This window comes from Berghia stephanieae, chromosome 14 (assembly GCF_034508935.2).
Source record: "Berghia stephanieae isolate SIO BIC M18660-M18661 chromosome 14, UCSD_Bste_1.3, whole genome shotgun sequence".
In the NCBI taxonomy this organism is placed as follows: domain Eukaryota; kingdom Metazoa; phylum Mollusca; class Gastropoda; order Nudibranchia; family Aeolidiidae; genus Berghia; species Berghia stephanieae.
Genome location: NC_088373.1, coordinates 17,030,605 through 17,058,104, shown reverse-complemented (window position 1 = coordinate 17,058,104; position 27,500 = coordinate 17,030,605). Strand labels below are relative to the sequence as shown.

At 39.1% G+C, this 27,500-nt stretch overlaps 1 protein-coding gene across 7 annotated transcripts in view; it reads right to left on the bottom strand.

The window, feature by feature from the left end:
- The window catches only part of LOC144960150 (uncharacterized), a 104,489-nt gene that overhangs the window by 978 nt on the left and 76,011 nt on the right, over positions 1-27,500 (bottom strand). For all 7 annotated transcript variants that reach the window (XM_078893146.1, XM_078893144.1, XM_078893145.1 and 4 more), the window contains 5 exons: positions 24,623-24,823; positions 14,662-14,817; positions 7,092-7,253; positions 6,311-6,475; positions 1-1,017 (listed from right to left, as the gene is read on the bottom strand). The exon at positions 1-1,017 is cut by the window's left edge and continues 978 nt beyond it. In XM_078893146.1, coding sequence (XP_078749272.1) covers positions 1-1,017; positions 6,311-6,475; positions 7,092-7,253; positions 14,662-14,817; positions 24,623-24,823 — 1,701 coding nt within the window. The remainder of the gene's footprint in view (positions 1,018-6,310; positions 6,476-7,091; positions 7,254-14,661; positions 14,818-24,622; positions 24,824-27,500) is intronic.

The window sequence follows — 27,500 nt, the reverse complement described above, 5'->3', positions numbered from 1 at the left end:
GACTGTTTGTTTTCAAGATGTAAAGACTCTACACCGGTCATAAACTGTCTCGAGTCATGACCACAATATACCATATTTGGAAATAGGGGTCTGTAGTAAGCTTCTATATTTCTAACTATCGTTGAATATTTTACACCGGAAGTAATAGGACGGATGTATATCATCAAAAGAACATCTTTTAAAAATTCTGCAACTTTTTGCAAACCCGAAACAAATTTCATTGAATGCGATTCCACTTGAGGACACAAGTTATTAATTCTTCTAATAAAACGAACACCGGCTGTCTCATAATTCAGAGGCTGCCACGATATCTTTGGCTCTTGCTGCTCAGATGGAGCGTAGAAAACCGGTGTCCCATTCCTTAGAATAGCAGACTTCCGTTGTTCCACCAATCCTCCATTTCTCATTTCCGTTTCCGGTAAATTAAATTCCACTCGTTGAGGTTCTTCATACCCCAGTACGATTATATCCTCGATCCAAATCCTAAGGGCGTTGATGTCTTTTTCTACAAAAATCAAATTTTCCTGGTCCACCATATCAACCATCAACTTATAAAAACATTGAAAGAATCTAAGATTTTGTGGACACGTCCACTTATACAAAAACTCTAACAAAGCCTCAGTGGTAAAGTACATCTGATTTTCTTCAGACATGTCAACAACGAGGTCGTGGTTGTTTCTTGTCTGATAAGCATTTGGTGGATAAAATGCTAAATACCCGCCAATTTCCCACATCAATCGCAGAGTTATGTAACCTCTCCAGATGTCGCACGTTCTGAAGTTGAGGCTTACGGGGATGTATAGAGCCCAAAAGGCATCGTAATGCAAAAGTGTGTTTTGTGTATTGGTTGGACTAAATACGCCGGGTGGAAGGATGACTGGTGGGCTAGCTGGGTCAAAGGTCACGTCCAATTTACGATTGGAGTACTTCCGGGTCAATCTAAAGACAGCGTCAACATCCGGGTCGCCATTAACTACCCCTTGTTGTACCAATGGCCGCGGCCAACTTCGTGACACTCTGGAGGAGAAAAAACACATTTTTAAAAATGTATTAAACAATTGACAAATCAAAAAGAAAAGAAAAGCAAAACAAGGAAAGCAAATATTATACATTGTTTGGTGTTTGAAGTCCGCTAGGATATTTGCCCCAATTTGTAGCGAGCAATCAACGGAAACAACGCCACTATCACATTATCTCATTCGTCTGTAATGTTTCATTCATCCTGTTTTGGTGATCAAGGGGAACCCCGAAACGTCCATTTTATCTGTTTTCGTATATTAAATTGAATCTTACATTAAATCTCACATTGTTATTTAATTCTTCGAGCTTCGACCAGCAAAATTTACATTAGCAGGTAACAAATAGCGTTACGGAGAAAACTCAAAACGGAATTCACGAGCCAACAATAGGGGAGGCGTGGTATGGTCTTTGAGTTACATCCACAGGGTAAAGAGTTCGAATTACTCTGCAAAGCACTGTGTAACCATGAGTAAACGAAACATTGAGAAGCGCATTGAGCATGGAAATTTTGTGGAAATGCGATATATATATATATGTTCATATTTATTTTTTCAAGTTTTATTTTTATGTCATCTAGCCCTAACTCACTGTGAGGTGCTGCATTGCGGCTGACGCCTAGATTATTCGGGTTTGCCTTTTGAGCATTGAGCACGTTCAGTGATTATTGCTTTCTGAAATAGCTCATGTTTAAGGTCAAGATATTTGAATTTGGCACTAAATTAAAAGAACATCAACAAAAACCGCCAAATTGGTAGCTTTGTTAGATTTTCTTTCATCCCATCATGTTATTTCAAAAAACACAGTCTGTGCAATGTTAACCAATTAGCGGGAGGCAGGATTGGATTATTGGGAGGCAGGATTGGATTATTTTGATCAGTACTGATCCGCAACCCATTCCAGCTCGTGTCAGGGTCCACGTAGGGGCATTCTTCCCCTCCCGCCTCCTGGGCAACGGTTGGAGTATTCCGAAAGGAACTTTCTAACCGGCTGATGACACGAGTTTCTATGTGTCTGAGGTGACGGATGAAGGGAGGAATCAACCGCCGTGGCCAGATTGCCCTAGTTCACGCAATAAGCTGTGCTAGCCCCATGACGCTGGTGGGGTGAAGGGAAACTGTCACTCTACAAAGATACCCTCCTGGACTCCCAGCCTAGACACCATTAATGGGTGGACAGAGCTCATAGCCTTGGAAAGCAGTCTGTCTAGGAGAAGGAAAACTCCAACTTCAAACCACCACTGCCTTGTGGATCTGGGAAGATGAAAGGCTATGGAATCACATCCAGAGAATAAAGAACCGCTGAAGTCGGAGTCGCAGAGCCGAAAGGCGCAAATAGTCTGGAGAGGGAAACCAACCCAAAAATTAATGTGACACGCATCCTCCTCACAATGATGGACAACAAAACTGCCGGACGATATGGCGCGAAGTCTGGGGATTCCCGCCGGACGGACCTAGCGTCGAGCCCTGATAAACAGGGTTCACCCAAGCGATCTGGTGGTACCTTGCCCTCCTACTGTGGAACCAGGGTAGGAGATGCAAGGTTACGGACTACTGGAACTATCAAATTGCTACAATGGAATGCAGAAGGGATACAACATAAAAAGACTGCCCTCTCCAAGTTTCTTCAGGATGAGAAGATAGATATTGCCTGCATACAGGAGACACACCTCACAGAAAACATTAGGTGTTCAATAAGGGGATATCAACATTTTAGGAAAGACAGAAAAGAACGGAACAAAGGTGGAGTGATCATCTTCGTCAGAAATGACATAGCGACAAATGAAATAACGACAGATGAATCTGTTGAAATATTGGCTGTAAAAACTACCAAAAACAAATTGCAATACACAATATATAACTGTTACAGCCCACCATCTGAGAATCTGCCAATTGAAAACATAAGAAGTGAAGAAGAACAGTTCATTGTTGCGGGAGACTTCAATAGCCACTCCCCAAGCTGGGGATACAATGACTTAGACAGAAAAGGTGAAACCCTTGAAAATTGGCTTACAGACAGTAAGCTTCAAATTGTCAGAAATGAAGATGACCCAGATACATACTTCTCAAGAGCATGGAAGACAACATCAACTCCAGACCTAACTCTCATATCTGAAGATCTCACCGGAAAAGTCAGTAAACAGATAAAGGAACAACTGGCAGGAAGTGATCATCGTCCCATTCTGGTTGAAATAACTGGAGAATATGCAAAAGACAGAAAGGCACCACCTCCGAGATGGAATTATAAAAAAGCAGACTGGACTCTGTTTTCAAAGTTGACTGATGGTTTTACAAAAGAGATAAACTGTAAAACAGGGAATGTAGAAAAATCAGCCAAAGCTTTCACAAAATCAATCATGAAAGCTGCAAAAGAATCAATCCCCAGAGGATCAAGAAAGGACTACTGTCCAGGATGGACTGAGGGATTAGGAGGTCTCGGCAGCCAAGTCACTGAACACAGAGAAAAAGCCGAGAGAGAGCCAAATGATGAGAGTATGGAAATTTACAAGGAGGCTGATAAAACTCTCAGGAAAGAAACAATAAAAGCAAAACAGGAGGCATGGCATGAAAGGACCAGACAGCTTGACTGCGACAGAGACGGAAGAAAGTTATGGAACCTAACCAAAGCTCTAAGTGGACAAGAAAACAGATATGCTGCACCATCAGTAGAAGATGATCAGGGGAGGATTCTCAACAAAAAACAAGCAGCAAACTGTTTTGTGGAGCATTGCTCAAGTGTTGGGAGTATACAGATTAGAAAAGAACGAAAACGAGGAGTCCACAAAGAATTGAGAAAACACAGGGATACACCCAGAGGGTCCACAGATGATGTCATGTTCAGTTCGATTAAAAAAGAAGAAGTAGAAATTGCCTTGAAATCTCTAAAAACGAACAAATCACCAGGTCCAGATGATGTTACTAATGACATGTTGAAACACCTAGGAACCCTCACAAGGAGGAAAATGAAACAACTGTTCAATGCAAGTTGGAAACAGGGTAAACTTCCGCTCAAATGGAAACAGGCAACCATGATACCAATAAAGAAGGATGGCAAGCAAAAAAAATAAACCCGAAAGCTGCCGACCAATGGGTTTGACAAGCTGCTTGGGTAGACTGATGGAGAGAATTGTTAGTCGCCGTCTCCAATGGTATTTAGAAAGCAATAAGTTGATATCAGATGAACAGGCTGGTTTCAGACAATTTCGCTGCACAGAGGACCAGATAACATACATCTCGCAGCTGATCAAAAATGGTTACCAAGAAAAGAAACACACAGTCACAGTTTGGTGGATATGGAAAAGGCATTTGACAAAGTCTGGACAAAAGGACTACTTCTCAAACTTAAGAAAGCCAACGTTTCACACAACATGTTTGCATGGATTAAAGATTACCTCACAAATCGAAAATCAAGAGTCCAATCTCAAAACTCTAAAAGCAAGCTAATGAACATGACAAATGGAGTGCCACAGGGCGGGGTTCTCTCACCAACCCTCTTTGTCGTTTTTATCAATGACATCTGCGAAACCAAATGCAGAGGAGTAAAAGCAGCCATGTATGCAGATGACCTTGCACTGATATGCACTGAAAGAAATATTGGTACTGCAAAGGCCAGGATCAGATGACTCTTGATGCTTTGAGCAAATGGACAAAAGACTGGGGTATGAGAGTAAATGCTGATAAAACCACATACACAACATTCAGCTTATCAACCAAAAAGCAATCTATGCGATTAACTTTGGATGGAAAGATTCTGAGAGAAGACCTTATGCCTAAGTATTTAGGAGTGAAATTTGACCCTCGACTCACTTGGAAACATCAAATAGATGAAAGTCAACAGAAAGGGTACAAGAGAATGCAGCTTCTCCGAAAACTTGCTGGAACACAATGGGGAGCAAACTCAAACGTCCTGAAGAAGACATATCTTGGATATGTAAGACCTGCAATAGACTATGCCATATCGGCATGGGGAACGTGCTCACAGGCTCAATTTCAAAAGGTTGAAAAAGTCCAAAACCAATGCCTACGCGTGATCACTGGAGCAATGAAAACAACACCAATTCACAAGATGGAAACCCACACAGGAATAAAACTCTCAAAGAACAACGAAATTTAAAAATAATGACACAATTCTCAAAGATAAAATTCATGGAATCCCAACCACTGCATCCAAGTACAATGGAAAAGAAAGAGAATCGACTCAAAAGGGAAAACTTCATCGCCTTTGGACAAAAACTAGAGAGCAAATATAAAGTGACACCAAAGGAAGATATTGCCCAAATCAATGTCCCAAATCTCAAACCACCACCGTGGAAAAAGAAACAAAAATCCATAACCATCAACAAGAAAAACATTCGAAGCAATAATGACAATGCTCAAACCCTGAAGATGATCGATAAAAAAATACCCAATGACCAACTGGATAAGAGTTTATACAGATGGCTCAGTTTCCGGCCCCCTCATGAATGGAGGTGCTGGTGCACTCATACACTGGACAGATAAAACAGAAACAAAAATATCTGTATCAGTGGGTTCAATGTGCACAAGTACTAAAACTGAAGAAAAAGCCATCCTCAATGCAACAAAAGAACTATCCAGAGATCACAGACTATACGGGAAAAATGTGGTTTACTTGACAGACTCTGATGATGCTCTCCGGTCTATTGAAAATTACCAGGACTCTGAAGCCGCACACACTGTGGAGGCCCTTGAGGGCTTATCTGATAAAACAGGAAAAATTGTGCTGCAGTGGATTCCAAGTCATGTAGGTATATATGGAAATGAAATTGCCGATCAACTGGCCAAAGAAGGAGCCCAAAAGGAACAACCGAAGTCGTCAATCACTTTCCATCAGCAAAATAAAATAATAAAGCTAAAAATAGACAAAGAAAGGAATGACACACACCTGGAACACAACAAGCAGGATCAAATCCATGCCATTCAGCGAAGTAGCCAAGTCACTCTATTCCGCCTCCGAACAGGACAGAATAGACTAAGAGGACATATGTTTACAAAGCTAGGTATTGGAACAACCCCTTATTGCCCATGTGGAACCGACCATGAAACCACTTTACATGTGCTTATGGATTGCCCATTATACAACGTGCAACGTTTGAACCACTGGGTCACCCCTACAACACTCAACACAAAGCTCTATGGCGAGGCTGAGGACCTAAAGCGGACCACAGACTTCATAGCAGATATCGGACTGCAGCCATAGATGTCCATCAGAGGAACGAAGAAGAAGAACCAATTAGCACATAATGTGTTCTTCATTAAAACGACACAATAACTACCTGAACGTGTTCTCGATGACTTTGGCGACTTTTCCCAGCGGATATCCTCTTTGCCACAGAGTGCTTTGGCCGAAATACTGGTAGGCATTGAAAAGATGGGATCCGGCAAACATCAAACCGGAAATGGTCTTGCTGTACTGGAAATTGGCCAATCTGTCAAATGGTCTGAAAAGAAATGGAAGACGGAAATCAATCAACCATTTATAAATGGCGTAGCTGGTTGTACATCAGCGTGTTGTGTCGTTGGGACCGAATTCAAATCTGAAAGGAGTTGTGAGAGCTTCGGATGGGAACAATACAGACAATGGACTTTTCGGGTTGATAAGAGACCTCTTTTATCATCCCGATCACTTTCCTGGGACACCCTATCCACTACCTACGCCACGCTAACGTTTCATTCATACTCCAACCACCATTGAGTACAGACGATACAAGTTATATTGCATTTTATTGTATTTGTTTTCCACCTTAATTTGTTTGTTGTTGTGATGAAGAAAGGGTTTGTACCCGAAACGTCCATTGTCTGTATTGTTCCCATCCGAAGCCTCTCCATTTGTCACTCTTTCGTTAGTATTTTCACAATAAACAAACCTGACCCAAATATTAAAACAAAAATCAAACAGAAAATCATCCATTCTTATCAGTGACATATTAATAATATTTTGTCATATACGATGCATTTTAAAGCAAAATGTTTTATCAAGGGCATTTTTAAAATGCAGTTTTATTTTTAGTAGCATTTCTAGTTTGACATTTCAGACTGTTCTACGTATTGACTGACCTGTTGTCATCATCTGTTTCATAGATGACCTTTGCCCCATGACCAATGGCGTACAAGTAACCCAGGTTTTTACGAGTGTAGGATTTGTACAACAGCATCTTCGTCAACCCGAGACCCATGTTTTCCTGGAAATCCACGTCGATGAAATGACAATTTTCCAATCTGGCGAAAAAGATAAAAATGATTGGGCGATAAGTAGTAAAGAAAGTCGATGCATTCTCGAATAGTGGATTGGGTTTTATTCTTTTGAGAATTTTAAATGAAATACAGGTAATGTAATGGTAATGATGACGGCAATGTTAATGATGATGATGATGATGATGATGATGATGATGATGATGATGATGATGATGATGATGATGATGATGATGGCGGTGGTAATTTTGATAAAGGTGGTAAGAACAAAATATATAACTTTACTCATAATCTTCATGATGATATTTCATAAATATCCCATAATAACAAAATAGGAAGGGCAATTTTTTTCATACATACACACACATGCATACATACACATACATCACATACATACACACATACATACATATACACATATATACACACACATACACACACATATATACATACACATACACACGACATACACATACATACACACATACATATACATATATACACATATATACACACATACATACACATACATCACATACATACACACATACATATACACATACATACACACACATATATATACACATACACACGACATACACATACATACACACATACATACACATGTATACATATATACATACACACATATACATACACACATGCATACACACATACATACGCACACATATATACATACACATACATACACAGACACATACAAACACATGCATACACACATATATACACATACACACACATGAATACACATACATACACAGACACATACAAACACATACATACACACATACATACATACACATACATACATATATCCAAATACACACATAGAAACACACACATTAATACACACACATACATACACACATACACACACATACATACAGACATACATATATACAAACATATTCATACATACATACACATACATACATACATACATGCATACACATACATATATACACATACACACACATATACACACATATACATACACACATAAATACACATACATACAAACACACACATAATTACACACATACATACACACATAGATACACACATAACCCACACACACTCACACACCCACATACACATACACACATACACACACACACACACACACACAAAAGTGATACATGTAAGCGCTTATACAGCGAATCATCACAAATTAGGAACAACGCGATTGACAACTGAAGTAACATAACAATACACACACATTAACACACACACACATAAACACATACACACACCTAAACATACACACAAACGCACACATACATAAACACACACATACACATAAACACACACATAAAGACACACACATAAAGACACACACATACATCAATGCATTTTTTTAGATTGGCAGTATTTACGGGGTCTAAATCATAACTTTTAGTTGGAGACGACATAATGCAATCACATAAGTCAGCTTCAGTAATCTTTGAAAAATGTGTTAATGAATCACCATGAAACGTGTCAATTGTTGTATGGGTCGATTCAGACGAGAGTTCTTTCCTGATGGTATCCGTTTTTTCTATAAAATATTGACCAAAGCGAGTTGGTAGATCTGCACGATCGATTAAAGATGGGAGAGCTGATTGTGTCTGTTGTCCCAGCAGTTCCTTGGTCAAGGCAAAGAATTGTCTCGAACGTCCCACGTCTTTGAGGCTTTCTACATAGAATTTCTTTTTGGCCCTGAAATTGACGGCTTTTGCATCATTTCTAGCCGCGATGTACCGCTTTTTATCGACAGAATCTCTGGACTTGAGCCATTTTCTTTCTGCCCGCCTCCTGGCTAATCCATTCCATTTTATTTCGGTATTATACCAGGGTGCTTGACGTCTCACTTTTACTGCTCTAGTTGTTAAGGGAGCATGCTTGTCCACCGTACCAACAATTGACTCGTGGAGACCATATGCATCATGTATATTTTCAACGTTATGGTCAAGATCTTTTTTAAAAATGTTCATGTTTATATTCTTCAAATTACGAGATGTTATCATCTTTTTACTTCGTGCTTCATTTGAAATAAAACGCAAAACACAATTAAATGATGGTCAGAGATTAATTTATCAATATTTGAGACAGGTGAAGAGAGAGAATGTTCAATGTCTGTAATGACATGATCTATTGTGTGGCCATGGTTGTTTGTAGGACCGCTTACAAGTTGAATATAGTTGTTTGTGTCAATAATCTCCCGAAATACTTTCGACTCATTTTTGTTTCCGAAATAATCAATGTTAAAATCACCCATAAAAAATATTATGCTTTTTGTTAATGGATTGCATAGACATAAATTCTCCGAACTCAGATAAAAAATCAATTGTTGATATTTTGTTTTGTTGGTGGTGGGCGGTAGACACAGTGAAACGACTTTTTAAAATCATTTTCATGAATGGCAAATCCAGCGTATTCAAAACTTCTAAAATTATCATAGTGGAATGATATCTTGTCAAAGAGTGATAAGTTGTAAATAATTGCAATTCCACCTCCTTTCCTACCAATGCGTGGAATTTAATGCAAAAGCCATCGGGTGTAATTGCTTTCAGAACTGGGTCATCATATGAATGATTAAGCCATGTTTCCAAGATGACAAAAATAGTATTTTTATGATCTTCATGCAATAATATCGATTATGTCTTGAGTTTTATTACGACACGATCTAACATTTAGTAATCGAATTTTTAAACTGGTATGATCACTACGTGCAGGTTGTTGTTGTTGTAGTTGTTGTTGTTGTTGTTGTTGTTGTTGTTGTTGTTGTTGTTGTTGTTGTTGCTCAAGACGGTGCTGTTGCTGCGAGTTGTTGTCATGGTGGTCGTTAATTTCATACTGACTGTCACGGACAGTGTTGACATTTGACAAGGAACGTTGAGGATTACTCATTGAAGTGATAAGATTGGATGGGGGACGAGTGTTGATAAATTGAAGCGAGGATCGAGGTCGTAGGGGGAGCGGGCGTGGGGTTGGCCGATGACCAATGACGGTGGTTATAGGGCGTTGTTTTCGTCTACCCCTCTGAGTCTGTTCATAAAATTAGTATTATAAATAGATCGATGTACACGGTAGTTGTTAAAAGTTGTAAAATATAGCACAGTGAATAAAGTTTCCAATATGGCTGTAAACAAATAGCAGTTTAAAACTATGTTCGAGTTTGGAAAATCCAAACTTAAATTTTAAAATTTTAGAAAAATATTCCGTTAGAAATCGTTAAAATGTATATCAATAAAACCACAAGACTATCACCAATCAGATGGTATTAAAATCCAGGCGAAATGTCAGATAAAAATCACTCAAAACACGTAAATGAAAGAGCCAACAAAAACAAGACTCGCCGGTTAGGCGTGTTACAATATTTACATATACATATACACACACATTCACAAATAGGCCTACATACACATACACACACATATATACATACATACACATATATACACACATATATATATATATATATATATATATATATATATATATATATATATATACACACACACACCCACACATACAAACACATACACACATATACACACATAAACACATACACACATTTACACACATCCACATCCACACCCACAAACACACAGATACACACATACATACACATACACGCACATACACATATACACACAGACACACAGAGACACAGACACACACAAACACAACACACACAAACACCCACACTCACACATACACCCATACTCACACATACACCCATACACACACAACGATACACACAACCACACCCACACACACCTACACACTCACCTACACACACTTAAATACACACACTCATACACACTCATTTGTATCGTAAATAATCAATGTAATAGGGGGCAGTGGGTTTGGCAAAGATTTCATAAAGCTTTCCTTGACCTACGTCCAATTTTTGGGTGGTTTGATGTCACACACACACAATCACACACACACACACACTCACACACACACACTCACACACAATCACACACACAATCACACACACACACACATATCATAAAGCTTTCCTTGACCTACGTCCAATTTTTGGGTGGTTTGATGTCACACACACACAATCACACACACACACACACACTCACACACACACAATCACACACACACACACACACAATCACACACACACTCACACACAATCACACACACACACACACACTCACACACACACACTCACACACAATCACACACACACACACACTCACACACACACACTCACACACAATCACACACACACACACTCACACACACACACTCACACACAATCACACACACACAATCACACACACACACATATCATAAAGCTTTCCTTGACCTACGTCCAATTTTTGGGTGGTTTGATGTCACACACACACAATCACACACACACACACACTCACACACACACACTCACACACAATCACACACACACACACACTCACACACAATCACACACACACACACACACAATCACACACACACACACACTCACACACACACACTCACACACAATCACACACACACACACTCACACACACACACACTCACACACACACACACACACACACTCACACACACACACTCACACACAATCACACACACACAATCACACACACACACATTTCATAAAGCTTTCCTTGACCTACGTCCAATTTTTGGGTGGTTTGATGTCACACACACACAATCACACACACACAATCACACACACACAATCACACAACACAATCACACACACACTCAGACACACACATATCATAAAGCTTTCTTGACCTACGTCCAATTTTTGGGTGGTTTGATGTCACACACACACACTCACACACACACACACAATGACACACACACACACACAATCACACACACACACACAATCACACACACACACAATCACACACAAACACACACAATCACACACACACACAATCACACACACACACTCACACACACACACAATCACACACACACACACAATCACACACACACACACACACACAATCACACACACACACAATCACACACACACACACAATCACACACACAATCACACACACACAATCACACACACACACATCACAACACACACCACAACACACACACAATCACACACACACACACAATCACACACACACACACACACACACACTCACACAGACATATCATAAAGCTTTCCTTGACTTACTTCCAGTTTTTGGGTGGTTTGATGTCACACACACACACAATCACACACACACACTCACACACACACACACTCACACACACACAATCACACACAATCACACACACACTCACACACACAATCACACTCACACACACAATCACACACACTCACACACACACACACTCACACACACACACACACATATCATAAAGCTTTCCTTGACCTACGTCCAATTTTTGGGTGGTTTGATGTCACACACACAATCACACACACACACACACTCACACACACTCACAATCACACACACACACAATCACACACACACACAATCACACACACACACACTCACACACACAAACACACTCACACACACACATATCATAAAGCTTTCCTTGACTTACTTCCAGTTTTTGGGTGGTTTGATGTCACACACACACACACACACACACACACAAAAACACACACAAGCGCGCGCGCATATGATAAAGCTTTACATGACCTACGTCCATTTTTTGGGTGTTTTGATGCCATCCACACATGAACTATAGTAAACAATCACTAACATAAAAGATGGATTGACCTACGTCCATTTTTTTGGTGTTTTGATGCCATCCACACATGAACTATAGTAAACAATCACTAACATAAAAGATGGATTGACCTACGTCCATTTTTTGGTGTTTTGATGCCATCCACACATGAACTATAGTAAACAATCACTAACATAAAAGATGGATTGACCTACGTCCATTTTTTGGGTGTTTTGATGCCATCCACACATGAACTATAGTAAACAATCACTAACATAAAAGATGGATTGACCTACGTCCATTTTTTGGGTGTTTTGATGCCATCCACACATGAACTATAGTAAACAATCACTAACATAAAAGATGGATTGACCTACGTCCATTTTTTGGGTGTTTTGATGCCATCCACACATGAACTATAGTAAACAATCACTAACATAAAAGATGGATTGACCTACGTCCATTTTTTGGGTGTTTTGATGCCATCCACACATGAACTATAGTAAACAATCACTAACATAAAAGATGGATTGACCTACGTCCATTTTTTGGGTGTTTTGATGCCATCCACACATGAACTATAGTAAACAATCACTAACATAAAAGATGGATTGACCTACGTCCATTTTTTGGGTGTTTTGATGCCATCCACACATGAACTATAGTAAACAATCACTAACATAAAAGATGGATTGACCTACGTCCATTTTTTGGGTGTTTTGATGCCATCCACACATGAACTATAGTAAACAATCACTAACATAAAAGATGGATTGACCTACGTCCATTTTTTGGGTGTTTTGATGCCATCCACACATGAACTATAGTAAACAATCACTAACATAAAAGATGGATTGACCTACGTCCATTTTTTGGGTGTTTTGATGCCATCCACACATGAACTATAGTAAACAATCACTAACATAAAAGATGGATTGACCTACGTCCATTTTTTGGGTGTTTTGATGCCATCCACACATGAACTATAGTAAACAATCACTAACATAAAAGATGGATTGACCTACGTCCATTTTTTGGGTGTTTTGATGCCATCCACACATGAACTATAGTAAACAATCACTAACATAAAAGATGGATTGACCTACGTCCATTTTTTGGGTGTTTTGATGCCATCCACACATGAACTATAGTAAACAATCACTAACATAAAAGATGGATTGACCTACGTCCATTTTTTGGGTGTTTTGATGCCATCCACACATGAACTATAGTAAACAATCACTAACATAAAAGATGGATTGACCTACGTCCAGTTTTTGGGTGTTTTGATGCCATCCACACATGAACTATAGTAAACAATCACTAACATAAAAGATGGATTGACCTACGTCCAGTTTTTGGGTGTTTTGATGCCATCACACATGAACTATAGTAAACAATCACTAACATAAAAGATGGATTGACCTACGTCCATTTTTTTGGTGTTTTGATGCCATCCACACATGAACTATAGTAAACAATCACTAACATAAAAGATGGATTGACCTACGTCCATTTTTTGGGTGTTTTGATGCCATCCACACATGAACTATAGTAAACAATCACTAACATAAAAGATGGATTGACCTACGTCCATTTTTTGGGTGTTTTGATGCCATCCACACATGAACTATAGTAAACAATCACTAACATAAAAGATGGATTGACCTACGTCCATTTTTTGGGTGTTTTGATGCCATCCACACATGAACTATAGTAAACAATCACTAACATAAAAGATGGATTGACCTACGTCCAGTTTTTGGGTGTTTTCGTGTCCCCCACCACGACCACTTGCCAGCCATCAATGCCAGCCAAGTACTTGACGTCATCAGTTGGTTCTTGTATGGTTGTGAGTACAATCCACTTGTCATGTTTTTCGTCACCTCCCAGCTCCAATGGTGGATATCTGGTTTGTGAAAGGGATGACTGGTCTGATATGTATACATGGTGATTTTTTTATAGTAAGAGTATTTTATATTAACAGTAGACACGTTATGAAAGAAAGAATACAGTAATAACAATAATTAAGATAATTGATGATGATGATGATGATGATGATGATGATGATGATGATGATGATGATGATGATGATGATGATGATGATGATGATGATGATGATGATGATGATGATGATGATGATGGTTGCTTGTTTCATCGTACATCGTTCCTTTTAGTTTTCACGGCACCTGCGTGATTCATCACTCCACACGAGTGCCAGACCAGGGGTCAGCGAGGCGGAGCTAACTGCCGGCAGACAAACGTAATACGTTACGTATGATTGTTATTTTTCTTATCTCCCCTGCACTATTACATGCCATCAAATACACCCACTGGTCTAGAATATAATTAATTGTAAACTATATCTACAACAGCTTTCATTTTCTTATTTCTAAGGACATGTGCTTATTAGAACAGATATATTTTTACCCCTAAAAAGGCCTCTACCGTGTGTAAGTGATTGGCTTGAGTGATTTTTAATTTAGTTACAGTAAATTGTTTAATCAAAGAGTACTTGCCTAAAAATCGCGTTATGGTTACATGAGTTCCTAAACTTGATTTTGGTTAAGTTAGAAGCTTGCAATTATTATATTTTTGAAACTGTGATGTCAAGAACAAAGTAATTCTAGAAATTAGTGAGCAATTTTCATGAGTAATTTTTCATTTAGGATTATAATGATTAAAACATCTAATTAAAAGGGTACAGGTAACTGTTAAAATTTTGGTTAAATTTGCATTGTGGTATTCCCAATTCTTTAACCTTCTTGTGTTGTTGATTCCTCTCAGATAACAAAAACATTGGGTTAATGTATGATTAATAACAAAATGAATCACACGCTTGAAATACACTCGCGCTTTGTTAACGTACTATGCAGACTTTGCGGTAGCCGTTCTTTATCAAGAAAACAAAAAATGTCGAGAAAAAAACCAAAATTGTGTTTGAGTCACCAAGACGCATTATTCTTTATGTTTAATATCAACATTTCTGATGACGTTGCGGATAAACATTCAAAAACTGTGTGTTCAAAATGTGACTTCAAAATAAGAACAATCAACAGGGGTCGCAGCAGTGTAATGCTATTCAATATGAAGGCAATGCTGTCCCAAACGGAACGATTTTGGAAAGAATTTGACCCCTCATTGAGTATTGAAAATTGCATCACTTGTTCACATCATAAGGCACTTTCTAATTATAGAGGTAAACCTATTAGAGACGAATCATCCACACAAACAACAGATAGATCTGTATCATCATTATCATCATCATCATCATCATCATCATCATCATCATCATCATTATTAGTGAAAAGCAACGCATCACCGACGGCAGAACAATCACAACAACTACCACTACTACTACAAACGCAAACACCACTCCCACCACCACCATCCAGGTCTCCAACACCACTACTGTCATCACCAACACCACCACTACCCGCGTGTCTGTCACCACCATCACTACCAACACCACCACCACTCGCGTCTCCAACACCACTACTGTCGTCACCACCTGCGTGTCTAGCACTGTCACTGTCACCACCATCTCTACCACCACCGCCCTCAATGCCCGTGTCACCATCACCACCAACAATACCACAGCAACCACAATTATCAACAGCACTAACACTGTCGTCACCATCAACATGGTCGTCACCATCATTAGTTTCAGCAGCGCCAGTACTGCACCTAGCACCGCTACTACCGCTAGTAGTACCTAGTACTGATGTTAGAATTGAATTGTCAACTAATGCTTCACAATTCCCAGTTCACCGAACACCGTTACATCCTATGGCAACTGGCCGACATGTCTCTAATTCAATCCCCGACAACACAGCCTCAACCACGAGGATAAATGGCAAGGATGATCGAACTTTTTTCGAATCGTTTCAAAAAAAAGTCAAATGAACCTCTTGGTAAATTAGAGGAGAAGCTGTTAACACACCTTGTTAGAAGAAAGCTCCACTCCAGCCCAGAGCAAATTGTTGTTTTTAAGACAGGAGGCCAACCAATCATATTGAAAAAAATAATAAAACCCAGGAAAGATAGCGCAATTGTACGTACACCAACCAAGAAGAAAAGAGCAAGACTCATGCAGAGAGTTAGACGACAAATAGCAGGCTCATCAGACACATCTACTAACACACAACAGACAACAGAATTGAAAATACTTCCAATGAACACTAGAAGGGAGGTAAGCGCAAAAGCTGGCGTAAAGGAGCGAGTGAAAATGTCTATGGAAACTGCACTGGCCATGAAAGAAAAAGTAGGCCTCACATATAGTCAGATGAGAATACAGAGGCGATTCTTAAAAATGTCAGGATTGCATCTGCCACACGAAGGAAAGAAAAGAAGATATGAGAAGCAGTTTGTTTCAAATTTTGTGAACATAACACAGAAGGTATTTTTTGTAGATAGCCAACCAATCCCAACAACTTACGGATCCGTTGACAATATTTCTGACTACCTTAAAGCACTGTTAGATGGATATAAGACAAGCAATCAGTTGACATGGTACAATGGAGTCATACCAGAAGACGAAATTTGGGTAAAGATAGGAGCAGATCACGGAAAGGGTAGTTTCAAAGTCTCCATGGCAGTAGCAAATTTAGAAAAAACCAAACTCAAATACAAACACACATCTAATTGGAATAGCAAAGGTCAAAGACACACACACCAATTTACACATATTCATGTCCGAGACACAGAGGAAAATTTCTGAATTAAAGCAGGTAGAATGGGATGGGAAGAAGATTTCTATTTTCATTCCTGGAGACTACGATTTTTTAAGCAAAGTCTATGGATTGTCAGGGCCACAAGGCACTCGTCCCTGTTTGTGGTGTCTCACGACAAAGCAGGAAATGTAGTTAAAAAATGACAACCCACACACACCACGCATGTTAGAATAATTGAAAACGGATTATGAAAGATTTAGGACAGAAGGACAAGAACAGAAAGAGCACGCAGCACACTACAACAACAGCATACACAGCCCACTCTTGAGTGTATAAATCAACAAAGTTACACCACCCTACTTACACATCTTGCTAGGGATTACTCTAAAACACCATCGCTAATTAGAAAGAGCTGCAGATGACATTGACAAAAGCATACATGACGACACGCATCCGAACCAGACAGAAAATGGTCAGCTTTTTCGAAAATATGGTGATAACTGGAAGGTGGTGGTTCATTTACTTGAGGAAATAAAATTCCTTACTGGATGTGCTGTCATGGAGAATCCTGACCAATATACTGACCAGTCATGGAAAGGACAGCTTAGAATAGCCCAAGAACGATTAAACAACACCACACACGAGCCTTTGACAACAACATCTGGACCAGTGTGCTCACAGCTTGATAGAATATTAGATAAACACAGCATCACCCCACAGGCTTATCACAGTAGGTCATTTATAGGAAACCACTGCAACATCTACCTCCGTACAGATGTCTTTCAAGACAATACATCCACTATCATCACAGAAACACTCAAGAATACAAGTAATCCATTCATCATAGATAAAACACACTTGGTCAAAGCAACATTTGACTCCCTTAACAAGGCATATGCATTAGTTCACAACGACTTATCACACACCAATCATATTCCACCTACATCGATTGCACACATCAAAAGAAACATAGACAACTACATGCAGACCTACAGACATTACGTCAGTAGAAAAATCATTCCAAAGCAACACATTTTAGAACATCAGTGCATACCATTTGTAGAGGAATTTAGAATAGGACTGGGTCTGCTCGGACAACAAGGAGGAGAGTTGATTCATTCAACAATTACAAAACTAGAGAGGAAAACAAAAAGCATGAGGAATGAAGAGAGGAGGATGAGGACAATCATGGAATGTCACTTGATACAGGTGTCACCAGCTTTGAAAGCCCACACTCCTAGCATAAAACGAAGGAAACTGAATGATGAAACAAGTAGCAGTGTAGATGAGCCTTAAAGGAAATGAAAACTTTTTGCTATGATCTGAGTTAACATTTATGTACATGAATCCTAAGGTTGTATGCAATGTAATAACATTTGCCTGCATTATGACTATTTCTAGTGGTCACTGACTGTGTACATATAGCATGATGATATATGGAAGTCAATCCTACGATTCTTCATAATGTGTGCAACATTTCAAATAAAAATCATATGTGTATAAAATAGAAAAAAACATTCAAATTGATACAGTACATAAACACGATTATTGATTATAATCCAAAGTAATTACAAATCATTACGTTTGGTCATTTTAACTGCAGTGACCTGTTAGTGGCAATAACTCGCTGACCCCTGCTCGCCAGGTAGCATGACCTCGTGACCTAGTGTCGGTGAGAGCAATGCACTCTCCAACTAAAATGCAAGCTATATTCCACTGTGGATGTGATGATGATGATGATGAGGATGATGATGAAAATAATCTTCTTCTTCTTCTTCTTCTTCTTCTTCTTCTTCTTCTTCTTCTTCTTCTTCTTCTTCTTCTTCTTCTAGTAGTAGTAGTCGTAGTAGTAGTAGTAGCAGCAGCAGTAGTAGTAGTAGTAGTAGTAGTAGCAGTAGTAGTAGTAGTAGTAGTAGTAGTAGTAGTAGTAGTAGTAGTAGTAGTAGTGGTAGTAGTAGTAGTAGTAGTAGTAGTAGGAGTTGTTCTTGTTGTAGTAGTAGTAGTAGTAGTAGTAGTAGTAGTAGTAGTAGTAGTAGTAGTAGTAGTTGATGTTGTAGTAGTAGTAGTATAAGTAGTAGTATTGCGCCATATAGAAGTTCATGTAATTAATATGACGGAGTGGTAGAACACTAACAATACATACAGGGTACTCGGTTTGGATCCAGAGCTATTTCAAGATTATTCTGACCACTATGTTCACTCGGCTGTAATGGAGTAGCTGGAAATTTTAGAACTGGCGGAAATTTCAAAATACAATAGATTTTGGGAATCGAGATCCTGTCCAATGTGAGAGCAAGGATGTATTTGTTTGGATCCGTGTACTGATGTATAAAATGGTATTGAAAAGAAAATTATATGGAAGGAACTCGTTAGAGCAACTAATAGACACTTATATAACCACGCCTCTCGGACAGTCATCATAATGTAAACAATGGCAGTAATTGGTAAACAGATCAAAGTACACAGGTTTTACGTGAAGATAAAGATAAAGGGAGTAAATTTGACTCGTGAAGGAACAACACAAAACAATCGACGTTTCGGCCCTTGGCCTTTTTCCAAGTAAACACAGAATACATTATATATTTATATTAGATTGTCATAATAATATAGGCGTGTGTGTATGTGTGTGTGTGTGTGTGTGCAATGGAAGAGAGAGAGAGAGAGAGAGAGAGAGAGAGAGAGAGAGAGAGAGAGAGAGACAATGAAAAAAATATATAATCTGTAAATATGATGTAAACCATTTAAGGGCAATTCCTTTTATGCAGAACGTATTTTCTAGTCTTCTTAACAAAATGTCATGGTCAATGGTGTCAAGGGCAGCTGAAAGATCTAAAAGACATAATACATTGATATTGTTAGCATCAGCATTACATAGCAAGTCATTAAAGATTTTAAGAAGCGCCGTTTCAGTACTGTGTTGATGTTTGTAGGCTGACTGAAAGGGTTGTTCCAAACTGTTGTTCTTAAGATGAGATGTTAATTGTGTAAGAACTACCTTCTCCATAAGTTTTGACAAAAAAGGTAAATTTTATACAGGACGATAATTGTTTAATATATTGTGGTCCAGTGATGGTTTCTTCAGAAGTGGTTTGACGAGGGCACTTTTAAAGCACGATGGAACTTCGCCAGTCAGTACGGATGTATTTATGATTGATGTAATGGATGGTAATAATGTATCGATGGAGCTGGCCAAAAGCTGTGCTGGTAGGGGATCAAGGTCGCAGGATTTAATGGGGGCTTTTTTTTATCAACTCGTTTATGAAACTAGGTGAAACTGGTTGGAACTTGTCTAAAGGGGTACCACAGAATGTATTTGTATCTATAAATGGTTCATGCCGATCTAGTTCTGAACGAATGTTATGGATTTTGTCTTTTAAAAAGTTGACAAATGTGTTTGGCAAGTCTCTTTGATTGGTTGTAGATGGTAATTAAGTGCATCTTTCGCGTCCAAGTAGATGTTAAATAATTGTTTACAAGATTTAGAAGTTTCGAATTTTGAAAGAAAATACGTGGCCTTTGCCTTTCTTACTGTTGTCTTCCAGGCACGAAATGTGTTCTTGAATAATTCACGATGAATCGTAAGGCCTGATGTTTTCAGCAGTCTTGCTGTTCTCCGACACTTCGTTTTAGCTTATTTAACGTCCGACGTATACCACGGAGCATACTTTCGGTTGGTGACGGTTCTTGTTTGGAATGGCGCATGTTTGTCAAGCGTTTCGATGAGACAACTATTCCACTGGTCTGGAGAAATCATTAAATTTTTAGTAAGTTTTGTTTCTAAATCGCCTCTGAAATTGTCCAAATTAATGCCTTTAATGTTTCTGGTTGATGTGGTGGTGGTTTCTTGGCATTGTTTTGAAACGTCAAGATTGAAAGAAGTGGTCCGAAAAGGGGAGATAATCGACGATGGCGTTGGTTTTTTTTGGGACTCTGAATTTTCTACAATGACCCAATCTAAAATATGACCAGCAGAGTGGTTTGGCGCTTTTACAATCTGGCACATGTTGTTCTCCGATAATGACTCGTGTAATTTAGCGGTGTCTGTGACGTTGTCGAAGTGAAAATTAAAGTCGCCGAGTATAATTGAATGGCCAGGACGCGTGTGTTGCAAAGTTAGCATCTCGTTGATTTCCTTCCTAACATCAGGTAATTTTATTTTGTTTTTCTTGTTTGCTGGCGGTCGGTAAATGCAGTTGAAGTTGTATCTTGTATTCTGGAGGGATAATCTAAGATCAATGGCCTCCATTGTTTTGCAGCACATTTCGAGGATTTTCACATGTTTAGATAATTTTGTTTTATAAAATACGCCAATGCCACCCCCTCGCTGATCTGTCCTTGGATACGATCTAAATTGGTACCCAGGGGGTGTCATTGCCTTTTCAACTGGGTCGTCTCCAGACTGTGAGAGCCATGTCTCTACTATAAATAGTATGTCGAAGTTCCTCTCCGTAAATAAATCGTTTAATTCTTCGGTTTTGTTACGGCAGGACTGTGCAATTAGAAGACCAATAACAATGTTATTGTTGTCGTTTGTGAAACTGTTTGTGGTCGGTACAGTTACAAGTGTTGGTGGTGGACGGGGGTTTGTGTGGGGGGCGGGGTGGACGACGAGTTGTTACCATTGAGATGTTGTGTTGTTTCCTTTTGCCTCCCCGAGGCCTGTTCTTATTAATATTATAGTAATAAATCGGATCACTTGAGTTAAAAATCACAGCTGGAATGTGACGTTGTTTACGTTTACCGCCTCGAGGCTTGTTGTAAAAATCAGATGTTGAATAAAAGTGTTCACAATTATTAAAATAATGGTGGTGGTAAATCACGACTAAAAATAAGGTGAACAATGTTTGTATGAGAGCAGCTGTAAGAGAGTAAGCTTATGCAAGAAATTTACTCAGGAGTTTTGGGAAAAACATGATCATAAAACACGGTAAATATTAGAAAGAACCATGGGGGTAGCTGCAGGAGATTGCATTTATGCTCGGTTGTGTCCACAAAACACGGTCGTCGCGACTCAGGGGATACGTATAAAACTTAGGGGATACGTTAAAAAACTCAGCGGATATCAGTAACAGATTGATGCTATTTTTGGTTATTATACATAAGATGGGTCATTTATCAAAGTACGTTTATGTCATAAGAGGCGGGGTTTGATAGTAATGTTCGAGAAAATTCTTGTTATTTTTAACATACAAGTTGAGCATGATTCGCTATTACTTGAACGAGGCAGGTTTTGAATATTAATTTGGGATGTCAAAGATCAGTAGGAGTGGTCAAAAGGAATTGTGGGATAGTTTACGATAGGGTTCAAAACAGGGTGTTTCTATTCTATATGTCATTCTTTTATTCTGCATTTGACTTCTTTTATTCTGCATTTGACTTCTTTGATTCTGCATTTGACTTGACTATGAGCTGCACATGTTAACTTTTGTGCTCACCATCATTGATTGAATTTTACGGACTTAGAAAATATTCAACGCATATTGAAAATGGTTACATAGGCAAAATGATTTTACATTTGGATTTATTTTACGGTTTGGAATTTATGAAACTGGTTGAACTATGACTATGCAATTTGATTTGGATTTGGAATTTATCATAACTAATAAAACAGTAAGAAATGAAACTTGGAATCTGGACTTTTATTTGAATGTCTTGATGTTGTACATTCAGTTATCATCATCGGCCCTTGAATTCTTTCGTCATTATTAACATCTACAACACAACGCAAAGGAATAACATTACCATCTATCAAAAACACCACTATGAGATCATAAGCCATTACATATGTGTGCAACTATGCCACACAGCGGCCATTAAGTGACTGTGTAAAAATCTTTTAAAACTTACAGTTTCCATGATAAAATACAGAATTATACAGCAGTCCTTTCTTAAGAATTGATAAAAACTATACAATAAGAAACAGTATGTTTTAACGAGTACAATGAAGTAATATGTCCAGGTATCAATATGTAGAAATCACAAAACAATTAAAATACACCAGAGCACACAACGACACGTCTTGCCTGTTAGGCGTGTTTACATATATATAGAAGAATAAGGTTTTACTATCGATGGCACGTGTCTAAGTAAAATACCCACTGTTCTATAACTTGATGAATAAAACCAACCAGAAATATAAGTGTAAACGTAAACGTTTATAATATGATCGAGAAATTGGTGTGACAACTTCTCGCCGATATGGCGGTTTGGAAAGAAATAGTAAGAGAACGGTCAAATTCATTTACTTTATTGTTTACAAACAAACAGCTAAGTTTGTCCGAGCACTTGTGAAGGTGTGTCACATATTCCGTGTTTTGATTGGTCAAAAATCTACTCGTTAATTGGAGAGCAGGCACTGGTGATAGATACAAATAGGAAGAAGTCGTGAATACACAAGTCCCAGACAAAGTGGAAAGACAAAGACAAGGAAAAATAAAATATCTCCCCCAACAGTCCCAGACAAAGTGGAAAGACATAGGCAAGGAAAAATAAAATATCTCCCCCAACAGTCCCAGACAAAGTGGAAAGACAAAGACAAGGAAAAATAAAATATTTCCCCCAACAGTCCCAGGCAAAGTGGAAAGACAAAGACAAGGAAAAATAAAAGATCTCCCCCAACAGTCCCAGGCAAAGTGGAAAGACAAAGACAAGGAAAAATAAAATATCTCCCCCAACAGTCCCAGGCAAAGTGGAAAGACAAAGACAAGGAAAAATAAAATATCTCCCCCAAAATTAGCCTGCCCGGACTAGGTGTGAAAGAATGAAAAATATAAGAAAAATAAAACAACCCAAGAGTCGGCCATTCGCCATTGGGAATCAAAGAAAGACAAATACCAGAAAACAAGAACAAAGCAAACAAAAACAACAAAAAAAAAAAAACAAAAACCAACACAAAACAAGATAGCCCCAATCCCCCAAACAAAAACAAACAACAATAGCCAAAACAACTCACAAAAACTATTCCCAAAAAGTCAACCTGCCCCGAATGGGAATCAATATTTTATAGAATGAAAAACGAATACTACACAATCTTCTCAGTACCTTTTCAAGATATTCTCTTTGGAAAATGTTGGAATTTCACCTCTGACCTTCTGCGGCTTTTCATGTCGTTCTTGTCCTTGCTCTCCATTCTTTCCTTCACTCTCTGACTTAGAATACAGCCAGTTGAGGGAATCGTGATTAATTCTAACCGGAAGTTGCTTCACTCGAGTTTCATCTTGTTGTCGCCTTAGCTGATTGTCTCTGTGGATAAAATGTTATAAGATTAATGGTTGGAAGTTTCGTCATAGTTAAGTTGGAGCGGAAGGTCGGACGCAAGTGCATTCAAATATTTGTTTTCGTAACTTTCCTTTTGTAAACACACACAAACACGTAAACACACACACACACACGCACACACACACACACACGAACACACAAAAATAATAGGGACTATCTCTATTCAGGTTTTCGTCCTGCCAAGTCATTTATCACATGATTTGTTGATGTCCAATGTTTGATATTTCTTAATCAAGTCATCATCACCATTGCCTTTTTCACCCTGCATCAGGGCATAGGACACAGACAAACAGTTTCCATCCTTTTCTATCCTGACCTAACTTTTTAAAATTCGTTCCATGTCTTATCACTTCTCTGTATATCCTTCATAAATTCTGTCATTGCAGAAACTTCTCGGTCGACCAAGCTACAGAAAGGATTTAATTTGTCAGCCTGAGTTTCTGTAACAATTAGTTCGAGTTATTATACCGGTAAGGGGACCGGTTTAGAACGCTTGCGACAACCCCCAACCTGGTGAGCGGACCTGAGTTGACTCAAAAATGGGGGAGTCACACACCATTAGATGTTTTTTTATCGACCCCGCTGGTTGGGCGAGGTTAGGACTATCTCTGTGCACCCTCTCTACAGGGTTGTAGGGAACCCCGAACCACAAACAGATGGGGGGCTTATCTCAAGTAAAACAACGACCTGATTTGTTTATGAACATTGTAACATGACTATGGGTCAGGATGAAAAAACTGATCTATTATTGTGTTGTTGGATAATTTAAAAACTGTGAACACTTATCATGTAGGTCATTTCGAACATGTTCTGAAAAGAATTCAATAGTCTGATGTCACGTCCGCCCAGCAACCAGCAGCTTGGTTGTAAACAAAGAATTGATCAGAATGTATAAAAGTCAAAACATGATCAGATTTATAATGTTTTTCTCCTCTGGATACACTTTTATGCTCATCGGAGAAGTTTTCATAAGGGCATCCACCATTGTTCCGATAATTTAGAACTAATTACTCAATTTCCATTCGCAATTACCTGGGAAGTGACGTCACGACTGTTGGACCCTAATGTGACCAATGACTCGAGCACATGAAAACAAAATGAAATCGATTGTCTCTATGGAGAGGCATCGTCAAATATAACACAATGACTGTGTGGTATGACACTCGCCAAACGGCAAAATCGCTTCATCAGTGGGGACTTTTCACCTGTCCAACATGTACCCGTTGTGGTAACGAGCCGGAAACCGGGAGAGCATCTAGTTGAATGGTGTGTTGTGACGAAGCTTCGGGGCGGGTTTGCGACGTTGCAAGAGTGCCGTAAAATTTGCTGATTGGGTCGATCGTCATAACATAGTGTGAGCACCATTAGAAGCTGCTGCTGATTGGGTCGATCGTCATAACATAGTAATGTGAGCACCATTAGAAGCTGCTGCTGATTGGGTCGATCGTCATAACATAGTAGTGTGAGCACCATTAGAAGCTGCTGCTGATTGGGTCGATCGTCATAACATAGTAGTGTGAGCACCATTAGAAGCTACATATGATTGGGTTGATCGTCATAACATAGTAGTGTGAGCACCATTAGAAGCTGCTGCTGATTGGGTCGATCGTCATAATATAGGAGTGTGAGCACCATTAGAAGCTACATATGATTGGGTCGATCGTCATAACATAGTAGTGTGAGCACCATTAGAAGCTGCTGCTGATTGGGTCGATCGTCATAACATAGTAGTGTGAGAACCATTAGAAGCTGGTGCTGATTTGGTCGATTGTCATAACATAGTAGTGTGAGCACCATTAGAAGCTGCTGCTGATTGGGTCGATCGTCATAACATGGTAGTGTGAGCACCATTAGAAGCTGCTGCTGATTGGGTCTATCGTCATAACATAGTAGTGTGAGCACCATTAGAAGCTGCTGCTGATTGGGTCGATCGTCATAACATAGTGTGAGCACCATTAGAAGCTGCTGATGATTGGGTCGATCGTCATAACATAGAAGTGAGCACCATTAGAAACTGCTGATGATTGGGTCGATCGTCATAACATGGTAGTGTGAGCACAATTAGAAGCTGCTGATGATTGGGTCGATCGTCATAACATGGTAGTGTGAGCACCATTAGAAGCTGGTGCTGATTGGCTCGATCGTCATAACATAGTAGTGTGAGCACCATTAAAAGCTGGTGCTGATTGGGTCGATTGTCATAACATAGTAGTGTGAGCACCATTAGAAGCTACAGATGATTGGGTCGATCGTCATAACATAGTGTGAGCACCATTAGAAGCTGGTGCTGATTGGGTAGATCGTCATAACATGGTAGTGTGAGCACCATTAGAAGCTGCTGATGATTGGGTCGATCGTCATAACATAGTAGTGTGAGCACCATTAGAAGCTGGTGCTGATTGGGTCGATCGTCATAACATAGTAGTGTGAACACCATTAGAAGCTACAGATGATTGGGTCGATCGTCATAACATAGTAGTGTGAGCACCATTAGAAGCTACAGATGATTGGGTCGATCGTCATAACATAGTAGTGTGAGCACCATTAGAAGCTGCTGATGATTGGGTCGATCGTCATAACATAGTGTGAGCACCATAAGAAGCTACAGATGATTGGGTCGATCGTCATAACATAGTAGTGT